Raw genomic sequence first — 20275 nt, 5'->3', positions numbered from 1 at the left:
CTAGCACACCTTCCAGATCAACAGCACTGGAGATCCATTAGAGGACAATATAAATACTGCAGTAACAGAAAGTCTCTGACATTTTCTGGCTCACGCACCACCATTAATTCATTGCCAGGCCCACATTTGTATGGGATCTAGGGGGCACAAAATATTAATTATTTCAGACCTCAACTGAGATCCACAAAAAATCAATCAGAAACTCGGGCCACATTAAAAGTGGAAAGTTAGGTTAGTATAAATTCAAGAAACTTTTTAAAAAAATGAAAAATACTATAGCAAACATATTTGAAGGAGACACAATAAAAGTTACAACCTCATTTGATGAGGTCATATAATAATTTTTTTTTTTTAAACAATCATGAAAATATTCTTTCCTGAACTCTTAAAGCCTAGAAGACAAACAATGTGTGATTAAAATCCTGAATGCCATTACTGCAAAGGGGACAAATGCATTCATCATAGGTTACACCCACCTATGCCCTTGCTGTGGTGTGGCTCTTAATGACAAAGCACTTAACCTTAACAGAGGAATGGCTCTACACACCCTGTTCGCAAGTGAAAGCTAAGGTTACATTCTATTAATCATGGCTGATTCCACTTTCGTTTCATACAATTTTAGTTTTGCACAGTAATGCATGTCTAATTTGAAACTCAATAAGGGGGCTCTATGCGGTTATTTAGCGTTCGGTGGACTGGCTCCGACAGAATGACGGTCTGTCTGTTCTATTTAGACTCAGGCGAATCATCATGTCTCTGTTAGTGGAGCATCACTGGCTCTGCCGGAGGAAACTTTACACTAACAGCCTCAGGGAGATCGGGCTGCCCTATTTTAGGTGGACATTTTTTCCTGTTCTGGACCACTAAGAAAAGCCTGGCTGTCCCGAAGAGAAAATTATCCCCCATCATCATGAAAGAAAATTCCTGGATGTCACAGACATTAGTTTGCTGTTTTTGAAAAACAAAGTCCAGCTTTGGAAGTTTGTTTTTGAAAAACAAAAGTTTGCTAAGGGGCTGCACGGATCATGGCGACCACCCAGCAGACTTACAGTGCCTTTAGAGAAGCCGCCACGGCTCCTTTCAAGGTACAGGGAGGCAGAGATCTCTAAATATGGTGGGTTGTAGCTTGCCAGGGCAGCAGAGACCCAAAATGACCCCTTATGTCTTCCTAGATCTTTTTTACTGACCAGGGAACCAGTCCAAAAGCACTTCCTACATAAATCAGACTTTCAAAACATACCATTTTTTGTTTGGAAGGAACTGTGTATCCCTTCCTCGATATCAGATCTTGTTTGAAGAGCCCTTGAAGGAAGCCTTTGGTGGAATGGATCCTGTGGTGGCCCCACCTAATCGCCGCAGCTACATCTATGGGGACGGAATTAGGCAATCCAACTTCCAGTTGGCTCTCGAGCCGGGCTGTTCACACTGTATGATTGCATGCTCTGCTTTCTTCATCTAGAGGTGTTCGAGAAAGATTTTAGGAAAGACATTTGCCACCGGGTCAGGGAGCGCTATTTGGCACTAACTACTGAGAGTCTTGCTTGGATCCATTTTATATATAGGGAGTAAAATAATGTTTCCAGGTATATAGTAATGGTGAAACAGGGGTGAGAAAAATATGCCTCAAAGGTAAGGATAGTTTTTCACCAAAGCTTCAGGAATCTGATTGGGCTCTATTGCACCCAAATGTCTCACTCAGTGGATGAAACCCAGAGTTTGCTTTCTTGTTGGAGGTGTGTCTGTAGAAAGGCCGGGAAGAGTGTCCTGTAGTTTTTGGTGTTCTTTCACTTAAGTCATGAATGAAAACTACATGCATGGATGATTTCAACCCTTTCCATTCGTCCACCTTCGTCCCAAATAACTACCCTCCCAAAGTCAGGCTTTGGCAATGTGTGACCCTTTTGTCTGCTGCTTTGGCGTCTAACCCTTCCCATTTTTGTGCCTGTGCTTTTTTCAGGGTTCCTGTAGTGCCTACAGATTTGGTGTAAAGAAGCAGCCTGGACACAGTGTCAGTCCAGATGTAGCCCAGATCAGGTGTATGCATTGCTGGTCCATTGCATTGGTGCTGCCTCTGTTCTGCAGTTATTGTCTAGCCTCAAAGAGTGATTCCAGCCAAGATCCTCAAGCTCCACTGAATGAGCCTAGCCGACATTGCGACCGCACAAGAAGTGGAAACTTCATCAAGTTTGCAGGATAGACATGTTTCGGCTGCTCAGTCCAAAATCCCTATTATCCTTGGTTGACTTCCCCTTACCTGAGGAAGCCAAAAGACTTCCCCCAAGGATTCACCAAAATGTATACATACATTTTATTCAGTTTTCTGTTTTCAATAGCCCTCTATCCCCATCCCCAGAGTTCTCCCAGATTTGTGATTTGCCTAACATGAATGGTACAGGAGAATAAAACAATATACTAATTCTTAATTACTTAATCTGGTTGCGTGTAATTATAACCTCTGAAACAAATGAAATGTATGCTTTGCACTGTTTATGAGAGGTGGTGACGGGGAATTATTTTTCCAAATTCAAGGCAGTACCAACAATAACAGATCGGTAACAGATAGGGTCCTAAACCAGTCAAAAGCCACTGCATAAGTTCAAACCCCAACTGAGCCGTAAGTGTTTGGAGGGGATGAGACGCAATAGAAAACATGAGGCTTATATGGTGGGACTGCCCTCAGATAACTCAATTTTGGATCGAAGTCAAGGAAGAACGGAGGAACATTTTGGGCTACCCGATCCTGCTAACTAAAGATACTGTTCTTATGAGGATGAGCCTAACAACATTGACGTTTCAAACTAGGGCTGAAGAAATTATACTAGGGAACTGCCTGGGTGAAGCATAAACAACTGTGGCCTCTCACTAGAGAAAGCCTTATCCTCCTCCAACAACACAGTGGCTTGCCCGCTTGTGGAGACTTATGACCATGGAGAAACTATCCATAGATATAACAGACAGAAAAGTTAAGTGTGATGCTGTCTCGGGCCCAGTGATAACATACCCGTTAAGGGGAGTGCAGCAGCCACCATCCATCAGAGATGAAAAGCCGGATTTTGCTATCTCTATAACACTGCACAGCTTGCAAACACAAGGCGATATGATGGACGATCTAACTCATACACTGAAGATGCAAATTACTGAAATAACTCATTTAGATAAAGTATCCCCACCCTCTCAATCGCGGACCATATGTTGAAGCGATATAACCCTATGAGACAGAAGTGAAAAACTATCTGTGCAACGTCTGCAGAGATATTAAATGTCGTGGTTGTTTTATGCGAAGTTGGGTAAGAGTATTGGTGGCTAATGTTTAAATCAACTGTTGCCTTTATACTCTGTGAACAATTGAGGACCGCTTCAACAGGAATGAATGCTGTATTGAGTACTAAGCGCTCTTAAATAATGTGTTGATCTGATAACACATGCCAAGGTGCCTTGGTGTTCTGAATTTGCCCCTGCAGACATTAGCTTATGTTTTAGAAAAAAAACAATAAAACGGCGTACATTTTCTTTTTTGTTTTTTAAAGTGACAATGCAACTTTTCTTGCTATAGTCTTACCCTAACGATTGTAGCTACCAACACTGTGAAGCAGGCTCTTCTCAGGAATACACGTCCTCATAAAAAATATAAAGATAAACACTTGTCTCAGGAGACTGAATACACTCACCCAACGATGAAACAAGAAACTGCTGTTCCCAAGAAGGCGTACACCAGAATGGAGCCCAAGTTTCTGAAAAAATGCCTCTGTTGGAAAAAAAACATTATATTAAAATAAAAGCGATTATTTCCCCAGTACACCTCAGCATGGCTGGCAACCACTTTACAAAGTTATTCTACCTTTTCAAAGATTTTTAAAGATATTAGGCAGGAAATTATAGTATGTTACTTAAGAGCAAAAGCAGATGTGCTCCAACGTGCCCTGGATGATTGCAGATGGCGACAGAGCCTGTCCCTAATATAAAAAAATATTTAAGAGAAATGTTGGATTTTGGTTGCAAACAACTCTAGCTGACTAGTAGCTTTTAAAAATATTTTTAAAATAGGTTAAGAGCGTCAGTTTACTGATCGTGGGGAACATGTAATAGATGAACAAAGTATCCAGAAAACAATCATTGAGAGGCAGAATGCAGTTATACACTATCAGTAGCCATGAAGGAGAGGATTCACAGCTAGAATACAAACTCAGAGCAGGCACTTTCTAGAAAATATATGGTTGGAGACCAATCTGTCAGTAGTGGAACCAAACAGAGGGTTGTCAACTATTTAATTTGTGCTAGTGGTTGCCAGTGGCTACCAGCTCCACTAATGTCACAGAATGAGGACATTTTGCAACCGTCCACATTGTACGTGTACCAGTCCCGGTCAACTGCTGCCTTAAGTCAAAGAGCACCAGGAGACAGGAGAGCAGTCCTTTTTAGGTCTCGCCTGGCGTTAGCAGCGCGCATGCGCTGACCTCGCCATGCGAGGGCTTCTTGGAACAATACGATTCCAGAAGTCGTTTCGCTGCTCCGCCTGCAATTTTGATTTGTGCGTGTCATTTTGCGTCATGGATGATGCAAAACACAGTGTAATGATTGCGCCGGAGGCAATCATTACACTAAGGGTTGCCACCCTGTCCGCTATTGGCCCCGCCCACCGGGATTGGATCGTTTACTCGCGGAGGGACACGGCCTCCTTCAATTACTCGGTAAGCACTATATTTGTTATTTGTTTTTTTTGTAACTTACATGCGCATTCCGGTTTTATTTTCGGGATTGTTATTTTTTGTTACTTACATGCGCGGTCCGCTTTTATTTTCAGGACCGCAAGCTCTATATATTTTTATTGCTTTTCTTTTAATATGGGTGAACAATTTTTTTTAAATTGTTGTGCCCGACCGTTGCTTTTCCGCCCGCCACTTTCCTCCAATTCTATCTTCATGATGCTCACGCCAACTACGCCGGTATCCCCTTTGTTATGAGCGCCGATGCCTCCGGGCATGTTAGTTAAAGCAGGAAGCACACTGCGCCGAGGTTTGCAAGATACTTCTAAAATCGCAGAAATGTTGCTGTACGCTCGTGAAGTGGGTACAGATCCTGTCGCCAAATGTAGTAAGTGATCCCACAGTTATGGTACAATGCTCCAGTTGTAGATTTCAAAATCCTTTAAGTGGTAAACAGAAGGAGCCTACAGCAAGCACAGACAATGCATCGGAGAACCAAAAGAAACTGACTCAACCGATGTGCCGACTATATCAGGAAAACTCCTGACATTTTAAATAATAATAATACATTTCATCACATACAAAGAGCCATCTTGTATGCTCGTGCACATTCATTTAAAACACAACAATTTCACACTGTGTCTCGATTTAAGCTTGTGCAGCTGAAAACCCGAGCAGTGCAGCCAACCTACGATCTCGTGCTTGGAGCACACTCAGGGCATCCTAGTGAAACCGACCCCCTCCCCCACCACCATCGTGTGCTCCGAGCACTCTCACTTTAAGCTAGTGCAGCTGGATCCCTTCGGTGCAGCCAGGAGGCCATCTTGTGCTTGGAGCACACGTGAGTGTAGTAAGCGCAACATAAATTCAAGTACAATAATAGGGAGAGAGCCTTGCTAAAGGGGGAGCAAAGAGCTATGATAAACGCTATGATAAACGCCGGCAGCAGTCAGCCCCTGTAAAACCAGACACTACTGGAATTATAGCTGGGACACCTACTAATAATCAATGTTTTCTAATGACTGTCTGCGATGAACTCTGCAATCCCTAAGTAACAAGACCATCGTTCTCCAGCTGGCCCTTTAAATTCCAAGATACCAAAGCAATGGCAAAAGGGTGTTACGCTGGCCAGGGCACAATATCATAATTTTCTTCTCTGTGTCAGTGTTCGTGTACTCTTCAATGCTGTCCTCTAAAGCCCTCTGCCTTTGTTTGTGGTAGCTGGAAATCATAATTTTCCCACGCTTGAACCACGCCATCAACTATCAGGCAGTTCTCTCAGGGCTCGAAGTACTCCATTTAGCAAACTTTCCTTTGTTTTCTGCGTAAGGATATTAAGGACATTTTTAAACCTGCTGGTGAGTGTTTTTGGGAACTACATACGACCACGTCTGGCTAAAGTAAGTGTGATGGTGATAAAAAGGCACCCTTCAGCTTTAACTATGAAATTGAATTCAATCAATCATTCACTAGCAAATACTTTTCACGGCAAGGAAAGGCCAAAGGTTTCAAAATAATAGTCTCCAAAATAGTTTCCGCTTTCTGTAAATTTGGCTCATCTTGCCCACATCGCAGTTCAACTAGGAACACAGGGAGCCTCAGGCTGCCAACATTGGGATAAGGGAAACCAAGCTCAAATGCCGGCCTCGGCTCAACAAACTGTGGTTCTGGACAAATCATTAATCTCCCTGTGATCGAAAAAAGGAAGCAACGTATAACAGTCTAGTTTTGCTGTAAAGTGCCCTAATGCTCTTGGTAACAGGTTGGCGCTATGAAACAAGCATTTGCAATGCAATAGGTTTCGCATTTACGCGAGTTTAAGCTATTGGCATTGTAAATGACAATGGCTTTTATTTATGTCTTAAAATCGAAAACCGAAATAAAAGGCGTTATTATTTGCAATGTCAATAGCTCAAACTTGCGTAAATGTAAGACCTGTTGCATTTCAAATGCTTGTTTCATTTCTCCCACAGATTAGGGGCGATTCTGTGCATCTTACTAAGCAAAATCCTGTTGATAATATCAGAGTAGATCTGGAGAAATGCTGCACTTTCCATAAGTTTGCTAAGGAAAGGTGGATTGGAGATTGGTCTGTAATTGTTTGGGTTTTGGGGTTTTTCTTCTTGAGTAATGGCATAGGACTGCTTTTATTCGCCTAAGAAAAGTCCTGAAGCTGGGAGCTTTTGATTACGCATCTTACGGTGATAGCTGCAGATGCCGATAAAAATTTGTTAAGGGCATAAGTCTGATAAGCAGCCAGATGATTAGCTGACTTTTACAGGGCGTGGAATTCAGACAATGTAATTAAAAAGATTAAAGAGATGGAGATAGTTGTTCTGCCATGGTCATTTTAGGTTGTATAATTGGGGGGCAGCTTACTAGATATGAATCAAACGTGTCCGCTTCGGTAGAGTTACTAACGTATTGCACAAGTCTTGAGAAAGTGGCACAGAAACGTGACTGCTTTCTGGATTGCAAAATTCAGATGTTTTGATGAGTCTAATTTTCTTAACTTTCCGTTTTGCTTTTTTATTAGTATGTACGTTATTCATTTGCTAATAGTATTTCAGGCAGGTGCTGATTTCTGATTGTCCAGAGTCTTAGGATTTTCGAGAATTATCTGTGCCTATCATCCATACAGCTGCAGAAGGTAAGGTGGAATTTTTTGATAACCTCGAGTTGTGCTTCTGGATTGCAAAATTCTCATATAATGCTGTGGAGTTCCATGGTTGGCATTTGCACTGTAGATCCAACTTGAGTAGCGGTTGTTTTTGGTTCTTTTTTATGTATGCTTTATAAATTGGAGGGTTTTTGGATTTGTACCAGCTCTGTTGAAGTTTTGAGATTTATCCTCTTACGTTTGTTTGAATCTTCAGTCATTCATATTTTAGGTGCCTTGCTCAGAGTTTTCTTTGGGATTAGTTTATCGAAAACTTAAGACATCCATTTATGCAGTCCCCCTGTTGAGTTTACTTTTCCAGTTGGGTACTTGTGGTCTGCTCAGATCCCAATTCCTCCATGTTTAACCCCTTGCATGCCCGCCCCTTTCCCCGCCCAGTGCCGCGCTTTTTATTAGCGGGCGGAGTTCATGACGAGCTGGACTCGTCATGGGCACAGCGCCACCGCAGCCCATGACGAGTCCAGCTCGTCATGGGCACTGAAGGGGTTAATGTGTTCCAAAGTCTGCATGTTGCTGTTGCACTGAGACATCATTTATATTTTTGCAAGATCTTGAATGAGAAGGCGATGAAGTGATGAAAGTTGGTCCAGAGACAATCTGCTGTAAATTGTATGTGTTCAAGGCTGACATTATAGCATTAGATTGGGGCATGTTTGGTTTGACAGCCCAAGTGCTTAGGTCGCCAAGAATGTAAAGGTTTAAACCTATGACAGATCTGAAACAGTGTTCTGCAAGAGGAAATAGCAGGTGAAAGCTGGTGTTGCATTTAGTAAGGAGGACTTCACAATCTTATATTGCCCCCTCTTCCATCTTGGTGACTGCTATGGTATCCTTAAAGACAGCAGCCAATCAGCTGTGGGCAGTGACTCAATATTCCAGTGCCACAGCTTCATGAAGTGTTGGTGCCATATCATCTCCGTACCAAGTTTCTGTGATAAATAGTACGCACGGTTCTGCAGGTCAGTATTTCAAATAAATTGTATTTGTTTTTTCTCACAGGAACAGCATTTATATTTACAGGATGTATGGATTTAAGTCTGGTTTGTCGCTGGCATCGTCTTTTTAGCTACCTGTTGATCTGTCCCTAGTGATACATGAGATTATTTCCTCTCATGTATGAGAAGGTTAGGAAGTAGGTAGAGGGAATACATTGAGGCTCTTAAGATTGTTGCTTTCCTGTTATTTACTGTCCTGCTGAAACAGGCTTAATAAAGATGTGTGTGGGTCTTTGTGGGAGGATGAGGGCTTTACTTCGAGTGTGTTTGTGAAATTGGTGTTGTGTTGAAATGAATTTGAGAGCTGTTGTAGTAGGGGTGATCTGAAGTTTGTGCACGTGGTTATGTTTATGTTTTTGTAAAGTGGGTGGGGTGTGAGTAAGAGATAGAAAAGGAGCGGAAGGGTCTAGTTGTAGCGCCTGAAATTCGACAACTAGTGGGAGTCGGGGATGGGTGGGTTATTGTCAAGGAACATATGATGTCATCCATCCAGGACATGTTTTGTTCCTGCATGTCGTTGCTTGCCAAGTGGATGACCACCGATTGTCTTAAGCTGAACAGTGATAAAACTGAAATTCTTCTTTTTGCCAATCAACCTTCTTCGTGGTCCCATAGATGGCGGCCCCTAGAGCTTGCCCACTACCGGTCACACCAGTTTTCATATAAATCCAAGAAACCTGGCTTCATCACAATCTTTCTTCCGCATCCCCAGCATCTAAGGTCGCTGCAGCCTGCTTTGCTCTCCTCAGAGCTCTTAGGAAGATGCTCCCTCTTCTTGAAAGACAAAAGTCCATGTCTTGATCACCTCTCACTTGGATTACCACAATTCCCTATACCTAGGAGAGCCACAATATCTTCTCTGTTGACTTTAAATAGTCCAAAAATCGGCTACAAGACTCATGCTCCATATTCCCCGCCACCATCCCATCTTAAGGAAATTTCATTTTCTTCCCATAAACATCCCACTTTCAAAGCGCTCTTCCCGGTTTTCAAAGCTCTGTCTGATAAAGGCCCCGCTTACCTCCTTATATTCACTTATCCCTATCATCCTCCTCTGCACTTGTACTCTGCAAACAACAAGCAGGCCTTCATTCCTTGCATTAAACAAACCAGGCAGGGTAGCGCTCTTTCTCCTACGCTGCCTCCAAACATTGAAACTTGCTACCCCTTGATATCTGGCTTCTCGCTTCAGAGTCTTCTTTTAGGAAGAAACTCAAAATACAGCTCTTCAATCTGAAATTATATGTTTTCCTTTCAGTCTATCGTCAATCGCAAGGATGCTCCTTGCTAGTATCAGTCGTGCTACGTCATATCATATATCAAACCATATCATATATCCTATGATCATAACATATTATCTTATTGTATCCTATCAGGTGAGCATAGTCAGGGCCATTGGAATTATGAGATTCCTCAGCCCCTGCTTTTTTCGCATAATTATGGATGTGCCGCATAATCCATCATCTGGTACTAATACGGTGAATTCTTTGCTCAGACACTATTACGATGTGTAAAAATTACCAGCTAATTAGGTCTTAGTATCAAAAATGTGCAGCATAATGTTGCTTGATTTGCCTTTTCTTCTTGCATAATTTGTTGCTCCCCTGCCGCATAATTTGGTGCTCCCAGCTGCATAATTTCAGTGGCCCTGAGTATAGTAAAGTTATACCCACTTATGTATGCATACCTTCACAATATTTTGGAACTCAATATTTCGTTCACAACATATTTGCAGAACGATAGTTTGTCCGTGATATACCGGTATTATATCATTAATTATATAGGTATTTGTAACTAAAATCACTTCATCAATGTACCTATTGTTGAATATGTCTGTGAATGGAAGCAGCGCATAAGAAAAAAAATAACGTTTTGAAGATATAGAAACTGAGATAAGGGAAGAAATGTATGTTTTATCAGCTTTGTCTGTGTGGCTAAAGAGCGACACCCAGTGGACAAGATGGGTAACATCAAAATCTTCATTATGTCTGCTTCCATGAATAAAGGGAAGTCACTGGAGTGAAAAGGGCACCTTAACGTTGACTGAAGTTTACATTAACAATGCTGTGAAGACCTCTGAATTATATATCAAACCTTTACAGCACATGAAGCCATCCCAGACAAGAAAACACACAGTAACAATACGGTTCAATAAGGCCAACAGAGTTAGACATGTCTCTCCTCTGACCTGGTAATGACATTATTTGACCATCTGCAAAGAATACTAAAAAGAATCACAAGAGGAAAGACGCAAACTAAAAAGACAGCATACATAGTACCTATATTGGGAAGACTGTATTAAAACCTTCAACATGCTCACAATCCTGCTCAAAACTATTTTTTCCAAAGCTCAAAAATACTTCAAGGAGAGACTCTTCCTTTCTTGCTCCACCATCAACCAAAGTTCCAACTTTCAGACACAGTTGCGAATCGCTCAGTGCTTCAAGACTAGAGCAGAAAGGCAATCCTACCTTCAGGTGCCGGAACAAAACACCATTTGAACAATAACAGCAATCAAACCTCAATCCTGTAGTCAACGCAAGCAAAGTCTATTCATCTTCAACCTGAAAATAATTTACTTCAAAACTCATTGGTTGTGTCAGTGGTGGTTGGTTTAGCTTCATATAAACTCAGATAACATACCTGAGTGTTATAGAGTCTTAGATATTTTCGAGCAGACACACACAACTAAAACAAGCATTTACAATGCAACGGTCTCGGCATTGTTAAAGTTAGAGCTATTGGCATTGCTCATGACAATGCCGTTTCTTTAAATGTTTTAAAAACAAAAACATAAACAAAAATAATGTCATGAGCAATGCCAATAGCTCTAATTTTACCAATGCCGAGACCATTGCATTGTAAATGCTTGTTTTTTTAGGCACGGGGAAATTAAGTGATTTGCCCAGAGTCAAAGGATGTTGAGCAGGCGCCGAGACTCTCCCGGTTCCCCAGTTCAAAAGTGGGCACCAATGGCCGTACCGACACATCCTCTTCCTTGGCACTGTTTACACCGCGAAATCTCTTGCGCTGTACCAGTGCGGACCGGCCCCGAGAAAGTAGCTTCCTTGCAGGAGTAAGTGAGAAAGTGAAACTCTCGCCAGTCCTTGGCTAGAAGTGCAGGGTCAGCTGGCCCATGGCTGTCCTACTTTTCGGAGCTGGGAGGGGCGGGAGGAAGCTCTCATGTTTTGCCTTGGGGGTTTTCCATGAAGAAGTCTCTCTTGCGTCAGAACTTCCCCAACCACTAATTGCAGACATCTGAGTAATGGGGACCCCCCCACCCCTTCCCTCGACAGTAATCCATAAATATATGAGACAATCCTGTGGGCCCGTTCCAGACAGAGCATGAATTAATAAAGCAGTGAAACTCTGAAGTACGCGCGGGTTGGGGGGTGGGGGGTAATTTACAGGCTTATAGGAGGGGCAGAGACAGGGGGGCGAGACCGACGAGGCCATAAGGGGCGCGGACAGGGAGAATGAGTGACTCTCGTGACTGGCTGAAAGGTTGGGCTTGGAGGGACAGAGGAGGGGCTGCAGATGTCACATATATAACAATATGTTCTTGGGCAGAGAGAACGGTACATGACAATGGCGTAACACAAAACGATGTCCCCCAAATGTGACGAGGCCAGGCTCGGCTCCGAGCCTCCGTTATCTCATAGATGGCTATTCATCAGCCTTGGGCTGAATGCTCCCCCCCCCCCCCCCCAAAAAAAGACCTACTTTACGCCCCAGGGACATGGGGCTAGCGGGACAGAGCCCGTGTGGAGTCTGGTGGTCCACACATTATTGGGGGAGTGCTGGGCGGGCAGTGTCTAGTCTAAATGCTCGGGGGGAGAAACGAGGACAGAGCTTATGTATGGACTGGAGACGATCCCACGGCTAATAAATAAACTAACAAATCCTTTCGTACCTAGAGAGGCTGTGATGGAATGGTAGAAAGTAGTGTGAACTGGAGGGGCCGGAGAAACAGCGTTGAAAAACGGGGAAAAAGAGTGCGGACATGGAGGTGGAGACAGACCTGTGGATGGCGCCCCCTAAGGGGAAAAGCTGCGTCCGAGAGTCCCTCGCATGGAGACATGAGGGGCCCACAGGAAGGCCCTCGCAGCTGCCGCCTCAGAGATCGGCATCCCTAACGACCAACGGGCACTTCAAATTTTCAGAGTCCCTGCAGTCTAAGTGAAGGCAAGCCAAGAAAATAACAAGCACACCACTGCCTTTCTCCGAGGCGAAGCAGAAATGCCTCGGAGAAAGGCAGCGGCGATTTCGGATTCGGGGGCGTGTTCTCCTCTTGCCATTGGCTGGAGGAGATAATCAGAAAAGTAGAAAAAAACACGCCCCCGAATCCGAAAAGGACGGGGCCTGTTCGGAGTGACAAAGCCTCTTCTCCAATGGCTGGCCAGCATTCAAGAGGCCAGCCAATGGAGAAGAGGGGAGAAGAGGGGCGGGTTTAAGCCCCTCTTCTCCAAAACATTAAATCTCCGACTTCCGGTTCTGCCTTCGGCAGACCGGATGGTCCTCGACCTAAAAAGCGCAGGCGAGAGTACTTTTGTTCGGGGTCCATAAATCGACCCTGGAATCGCACACGCTCGTGCGATTCCTTTTGTGGTGCACGATTGGCCTTTGCATGCGTCTTTTTATAATAGACTGCACGCAATTGGCCAGAGGCGGGCGCATTGCTCCGCCCATGGCCTATTGGTGTCTATTACGCGCTTGGTGCGCGTAATAGACACCAATAGGCCATGGCTTGCAGTGGCGCGCACGCGCACCACTCATTTTTTACAGCTTTGCACCCACCCCTTATTAAGTACTTTCAGTTTTAGTTTCTTACTTACTGGAATTTCAAGCTGAGGGAAGGTGTGGATTGCAAGGTAAGGAGCGAACACTTTTAACTTTTACTTGTTAAAAGATATTTTTCTTTGCTTTCATTTAGAAGCATTTCCCTTCTCGGTAAGAAATAGCTGTTGATTAGATAAAGCGGTCTTTTTGTATTTTTCATGATGTTTATGCCGTATGGTCGCTGCCATACTGATTTCCGTTTTCTTCTACAGACGCCGTTTTATTCCAAGCATTCGAACATCGCTATCCGACTTAAACAGTAGTATATTATGACATGTTTACTTCATTTATAGGAGGGCAGGTCTAAGACATATAAGGAAGTATAAACCAGGTTTTGTCCGTCCTGTAGTTTGCCAGATGTTAGGTCGCCGCACTCGGTTTTCATTATTTAGCTGCTTTTCGTCTAGCCTGAGGCTGGTTTTGTATGTGCATTATGCACTCGGCTAGCTTTCTCTCCGGACCCTTCTGTTCAGACGATGGACTCAGACCTAGAATTCGTCAAATTTGTCCAAAAATCAGTTCGGGCTAATAAATATCAGTTTAAAATGATGCCGTCCCCATCCCTTGCAGAATGTGACGATGGGCCCCCGATTCCGCCATATTTTAACGATGGAATTTAATTGCCCTTGGACAGAATGGAGACCCACTAAAAGGTGCCTGACCTTTCAGTGGGTACTGACCCTGCATTAAACTCATGTAAAGTCTTTTAATCACTCTCTACTCATACATTCATCGTTTTCAGTTTCAAAGAGAAAGCGCAAGTACCACATACACAACACAGACCCCGCCCTGCACAGTATGTCCTGGGATCCAACCGATCAATACAGCAGGCCCCATAAGGTAACAAAGGGGATGCACAGCAAATCAGGATCCTAGAGTTCATCTAGATAAAAGTCGCATTAGGAATCGAAAGACTTACCACGTCGGGAGTATACATGTCCCCTGAACCTGCAGTGTATGGTCTGCACCTGTGTGCTCGGATGTACGCAGTACTAACACGAGCAGAGTCAAAATGCTTGGTCTGCAGTCATACCCTATAGTTACTGGGAACAGTGGAATGGCCTTCTGCCATACTCAATGCTCATGCCCTCTTTTTGTCCTGGTCTAGTGTCAATTTAGTTTTTCCAAAACAGTAATAATAAGAATACATACATGCAGGAGCTTTTGGTCAGACTTCTTCATCCATTGGTCACTTTCATGTTTAGCTTCTGCCCACTGCAGAATACAGCATGGGGCAGTAGGTCAGCCCACATGAGCCACTGGCTCTCCTCACATGGCATTTGTGTTATTCATGTTTTCATTTTAATAGGGATTGTAATTTTTTACTTTTTGTTATAGTTGAAGATTATCTTTTTACAAATAGTATTTTTGTATTGTGTGTGTATATGTGAAAGAACCATAAAACATATAGCAGCTACCCCTCTACCTCCCCCCACCCTAATCCTAAAAGCCATTGTTAGGCTCTGTCTACAACTACTGCATGATAATTTTTTTGTTGAAGCCGCACCCTCTGAACCTCTAGTAAGTGCCTAAGGAATGGTATAACAATTTGGAGCACATTATCAAAATTACAACCTGGTACAGCATGAACTTTTTATCAGAACCCCTTTCAGAGGACTACTGGGTTTAACCATGGGAGTTGAGCCCTTTTCCTTCTGATGTTCCTAGGGCCTGACTTACCATGGGTCCTAAGCAACTGGCCCAAGTAACCCTTCAGCAGTTGACTCTCCATAGTAGCTTGGTTCGAGCAGCCCAAGGCTTCTGGGGGGGGGGGGGGGGGGGGGGGGGGGGGGGGATAGGGGTTTCAGGAGGGAGGGGGTTCCGCATAGGCTCACAACTCAATATACGCTCATTAGCAGCAATAAATAATTGCCCAGCCAAATACTTGCTATTATGAAACAAGCATTTGCAATGCTATAGGTATCGCATTTACGCAAGTTTAAGCTATTGGCATTGTAAATAGCAATGCCTTTTATTTACTTTTTAAAACCCAAATCATAAAAAAGGCATTGTCATTTACAATGCCAATAGCTCAAACTTACGTAAATGCGAGACCTATTGCATTGCAAATGCTTGTTTCATATGTTTGGGACTCTTCACTTGCATAATGATTGAAGGGTTTAGACACCTAAGAATAAGTATAAATTACTACTGTGCCAACTCCTACACTGTCCATCATGTGACTGTCCCCTCTCCTTGCTGTTCCGTATCTAATGCAGTAGCAGAGGAAAAGGCACGAAGGATTGGTTGGCTGAGAAAGTATGTGGGGTGCGGGATCCTTTTAATGTGTGGCATCCTTTTAATGCTAGGGCACTTGTTCTGGCCACATAGGTCAGTCAGTTCACGGGTAATAGGTGAAGGGCGCCAAAGGACTACAGGAGTGATGAAGGCGAGTAAGTTATAATGTTTGGTAACAATGTTGCTTACTTCTTGTATACATATTTATCTCTCCACGACGCGCAACATTTTCCCAGAGAAGACACCAAACACAGGTGGTTAGCTGTATAGATCAATCATGCAATCAATAATGCAATCATTCCCACACAGAATACGAGTTGTGGTTCAGAAAAACCTATGCCTACCTTCCTCAGGCTGTATCCAGCATGAAAGATGATGGGTGGCAATAAAATGTTGAAAAATACTTCCGGGTCAAAAGTTACCTGAAATGAAGCAGATGGACATAAGTTAATAGATGCATGTTGCAATGTTTACAAATACATATAAATATATATTACATATATATTTTGAATGTTACATCGGTGAGAAGAGTGTCTTAATTCTTCTGGTTAGGTATGGATAACGTATCTGAACGTTCTTCAATAGATACAATATTTGGCATATTTTGGCGAATTCAAAAGCATCATGGGTCACAATGGTGTCAGGATTTCAGCATTAAAATAGTCTATGTAACTGATTCCATTTGGCTGAGTTGCATAAATCTAAACATTTATTCCAAGAATCCTCTTGTGTGAAAGCTTGAAAATCGTACCTGTTAGAGGCTCTTAATTACCAAAGCTCCAAAGCTTTTTAGCTCTACTTGTGACAAGTCATTGAAGTCAACAAAACATCACTTTCTATTAATTTAGGATGTCCTCATTCTGTGGGCAATATACAGTAGTTTACTGACATTTTGATAGATTACGAGACAGCTGACAAACTCAAGATTTTCACAACAAAGTGAGGGCTTCTACCCTGTGCAGATAGCACAGTTGTAAAAAGACACTGCCCCAAAATAGTAGATGTGTAGTAAAGAAATGCTCGACCACCCTGCCACTGCAAACAAGCGGCTAAAGGCTTGTATAGTACAAGAGGTGGTCAGAGAGGCTACAGTCAGGAGACCTGCCACTGGACACTCCACCATTCTTTCAAAATTGACGTGAGCCGGAAACGCTGCAGGGTGAGATCTTGCCCTCAACTACTTTTGAACATGATACTTAAGTAGCTGCTTGAGTAGTTTAAGAGAAAAAACGAAATACTAAAGAACAAGAAACAAGCCATTTCCATCACAGGAATCTTTATGGGGCGATATTAATGGCAAAGTTGGCTGTGGGCTCGCAAGTGTGCTGGACATACATGTCAGGTGGGACCTGATCTGAGAACGCTGTACCATCACCAACCTCAAAGCCAAAGCTAGGTGGTGGCAAACAAGTGGGAACAATTGGCACTTAGAAATTTGGAGGTGACGGAGGCCGTGAAACTTGCGATTTCTTCATGCACTTATGTCGATGACAATGATGTCACTGAGGAAAAAGAGACTGTTGCCCTCTGAGAGAAGTTAGTCTTAATGTAGCAGTACTGGAGTGCATCCATGTTGTGATCCAATGCCAATGATCAACTGGATTAAGGTTTTCCTGAATAGGGGTAGGCGGAAAAAAATGGACAATTTGTGGAATATGGAAAACTGCCCTTTTTTCCAACCGACTTAAGGAGCAGAATTGGGCTACAAAAACCACCCATATCCGCTCAGCAAGCGGACCAGAGAAACAAGAGGATTTGGGGCAATTCATGCAGGGAGAAAAACACAAACACATGCACTGCACGAAATACCCACACAGGGGCAGTCCTTTGTTTGTTGCAAGAATACTGGCTGCCTTCCACCTTGTTTGTTTGTTCTCTGTGGTAGGCAGAAGCAAAACAGCAAAATGTAACTGACTTACGCCACAATCCACTTCCGTGAGATTAAACAAATCGTCTCCTTGCGCTAGACATGACTGTACGCAGCTTGATACTCCTGATGACACCGGTACCAACCACAGCGAAAAATCCCACCAAATATTTAATCCGGATTGCACAATATAGCTTGGGGCAGCCCAAAAACAAACCCAGTAATAATATCCCAAATGCACTTGTCAGGGAGTTATTATTTCAATGCAGCCTTGTCTGCGCTAAAATACTGTACACTGTCGCTCTCAAATTGTCCCCTAACTTCCTGCTGGAGTACCAAAATGTGCAAGTAGTAGAGGAGCAGTTAACAACAGCAAAGCTCTAAGCCATAACTTTTTCAACAGTGCTCGAAAAAATTGGGCTTGGTCAAAAATATGCAAGAAGTATCGAAAGTGAAGGATAGACAACCCAAACACCAACAGCGGACTTGAATAACCGCATCTCACATAGAGTTCCAAATAATTCTGAACCGGTGCACTTCTTTTCTGGTACCCACCGTCGTTAGGTACCGCTGCCAGGCAGAATTTGGATTTACAAAGAAGTGGAAAGGTGCACCCGGAAATATAGCAGTCAACAGATCCTCAATAGTGTCTAAAAATACTTTTTTTTTATTCTTCCTTTAATTCATATTCATGAAATTCCCATACAATTGGACATCCAGCCAACTAGTTTCATTCAAAAAAGCATGCAACTTCGTCAGGGCTGTAAATAATATGCAAAAAACTCAAATAAGAAACCACTTCTTAACATGTATTGGTACAACAAACAATACAATATTTGTAAAGACAGACAAGTCACACAATAAAAAAACAAACAGAACATAAACTAAGATGCAACAATGCAACAATAACAAACACAACACATTAAGTCCATAATCACAGAGTAAAATAACTACAGGAACTAATGTGCAAGAAAACCCTACCAAAGAAGGGGACCTGTTTACCGTACTTATACCGTATTTCTTTAAGGAAGCTTGTTACAAAATTATACAATATTTAGTAAATGTTGACCATACCCAATGTTGTCATATCATGTTTCTGATACTTCTCAATATTTTTTTATAATAGTATTAAAGATCCTATGTTACATTTAATCACCCCCATTTGTGGGTAAAAAATGAACATACTTCTAATATCCTTTATACTCCTGGTACAGAGATTACTGAAAGCAGTTCACAACATTTATTGGACATATCAAGTGCAAAACTATAATTGGATGATCTCCATATTCATAAGAAAGATCCACCAGAAACAAATTCAGCTGATCCAATAATATAAGAGGAAATAGTGTCCCTGTATGATACCCCGAAGAATTCATTTTGGTTGAGTCATAAGTCACCATTTTAGAGTCAATAAAATCAAGATCACACTATATGCAAACATACCCTATACCACATCTTGCTATACCAACAGTGTGTACCCCAAAGCATACTCATTTCCAAATTTATTGGCAAAAACGACTAAAGATGTCCCAAGAAAGCAGATCCCTGCACTATGACATCTATAGTTTTCACGTGAATCACACGATCCTCACACGGATGAAAAATATATATTCATGGGGTTCTTAAATTGCACTAATCCCAAATATCAATATATCAATAAAAATGCCAATTACAATAGTCTTGACTAATCGATACCACTCCCCGAGCATGTAATATCTCCCGCCTTAAAATGGCAACATTCTAATCTCTACCAGTAGTAAATCCTACTTGGAAATCCTAATTTGTTCACACATTCCCGGGAGGTCTCAATCCATGGGACATACATATTCGCACCCCTCCCGTGTCTTAACAGGACATAAATGCCTGCTCCACTCCCACATATTTGCAGTTACATACAGGCTAAGAAACATCTCAATTCACGGGCCAAAGGTACTCGTAATGCTCCCGTGTTGGCGGGAGATTAATGCCCACAGCACTTCCATATATTTACAGTTACGGACAAAATAAGAAACTGACCTACCGGTATTTGCGGGCTAATCATATGAAAAAGCCCCTCACAACATAGGACACAATAAAAAACTCTATAACCAATCCAATAACTTAAGGACATGTAAGCAGATTGTGCCAACCAAACGTAGAAACTAGCATGGTAGTATGTGTCCAGTGATAATGCCTTACCTTTACATTAAGCTTTTTTACGCTTGATATTAAAGAGCATACAGTGTGGGTAACAAAGATAAGTCCACTACATATTTACACATAATAGCTGACATTGTATGTCGCCACCACCCGACACCCTCAGCATAGCATAAAGCCCGCTCACCTTAGTCCGTATCAAGCTTGACCATCCATGTTTTGGAACGTTAGCCCTGAATAGTGGCGCCCTCATATTAAAAAAATGATGCAATAAGTGCTTCTAATCAGTCACACCTGATTCTTAATGTCAGAAACATCACTTGACCTAAAAACATAGAAATCAGGCAGACAACACAGCTGCTATTTTGGAGTGGGGATAACATTACGTCAGTGGTAGTGGATCACATAGAATGCCATCCCGTAATCCAAAACTATAAAAAAAAATAAAAAAAAACACACATAGCTGTTAGTAAATCAAATAAAGTTCTATCCAGAAGAGTGTCCTACGATGTTGAATCTAGATGTGAGTGTGTGAGCGTGAATGTGTGTGTGTGTGTGTGTGTGTGTGTGTGTGTGTGTGTGCGCGTGCGTGTGTGTTTGTATGTGTCAAGTTGTGATAACAAACAAGGTTCCCTCCAGATCCATATATAATACCCTCTGGTTGTTTTACCTTTTTGCATTGATTGTTTGTTGCTTTATGAGCCTTTCCAGCTCCTTTTGGACAGAAGACCCTCCTTTCCCTAAAGGGTTTTCAGATACCAAGTGATTAGAGGTGGTGCTACTTGTTGAGGCAATAGAACTATTGCTAGCTGATTTG

At 42.5% G+C, this 20275-nt stretch overlaps 1 protein-coding gene across 2 annotated transcripts in view; it reads right to left on the bottom strand.

Annotated features, from left to right (window-relative positions):
• Positions 1-20275, bottom strand: part of SLC9A7 (solute carrier family 9 member A7) — a 424975-nt gene that overhangs the window by 207814 nt on the left and 196886 nt on the right. For both annotated transcript variants that reach the window (XM_085622857.1, XM_085622858.1), the window contains exons 3-4: positions 15800-15877; positions 3669-3745 (exon numbers count right to left, since the gene is read on the bottom strand). In XM_085622857.1, coding sequence (XP_085478983.1) covers positions 3669-3745; positions 15800-15877 — 155 coding nt within the window. The remainder of the gene's footprint in view (positions 1-3668; positions 3746-15799; positions 15878-20275) is intronic.

This window comes from Triturus cristatus, chromosome 8 (assembly GCF_964204655.1).
Source record: "Triturus cristatus chromosome 8, aTriCri1.1, whole genome shotgun sequence".
Lineage (NCBI taxonomy): Eukaryota > Metazoa > Chordata > Amphibia > Caudata > Salamandridae > Triturus > Triturus cristatus.
This window is presented reverse-complemented; position numbering and strand designations above follow the sequence as displayed.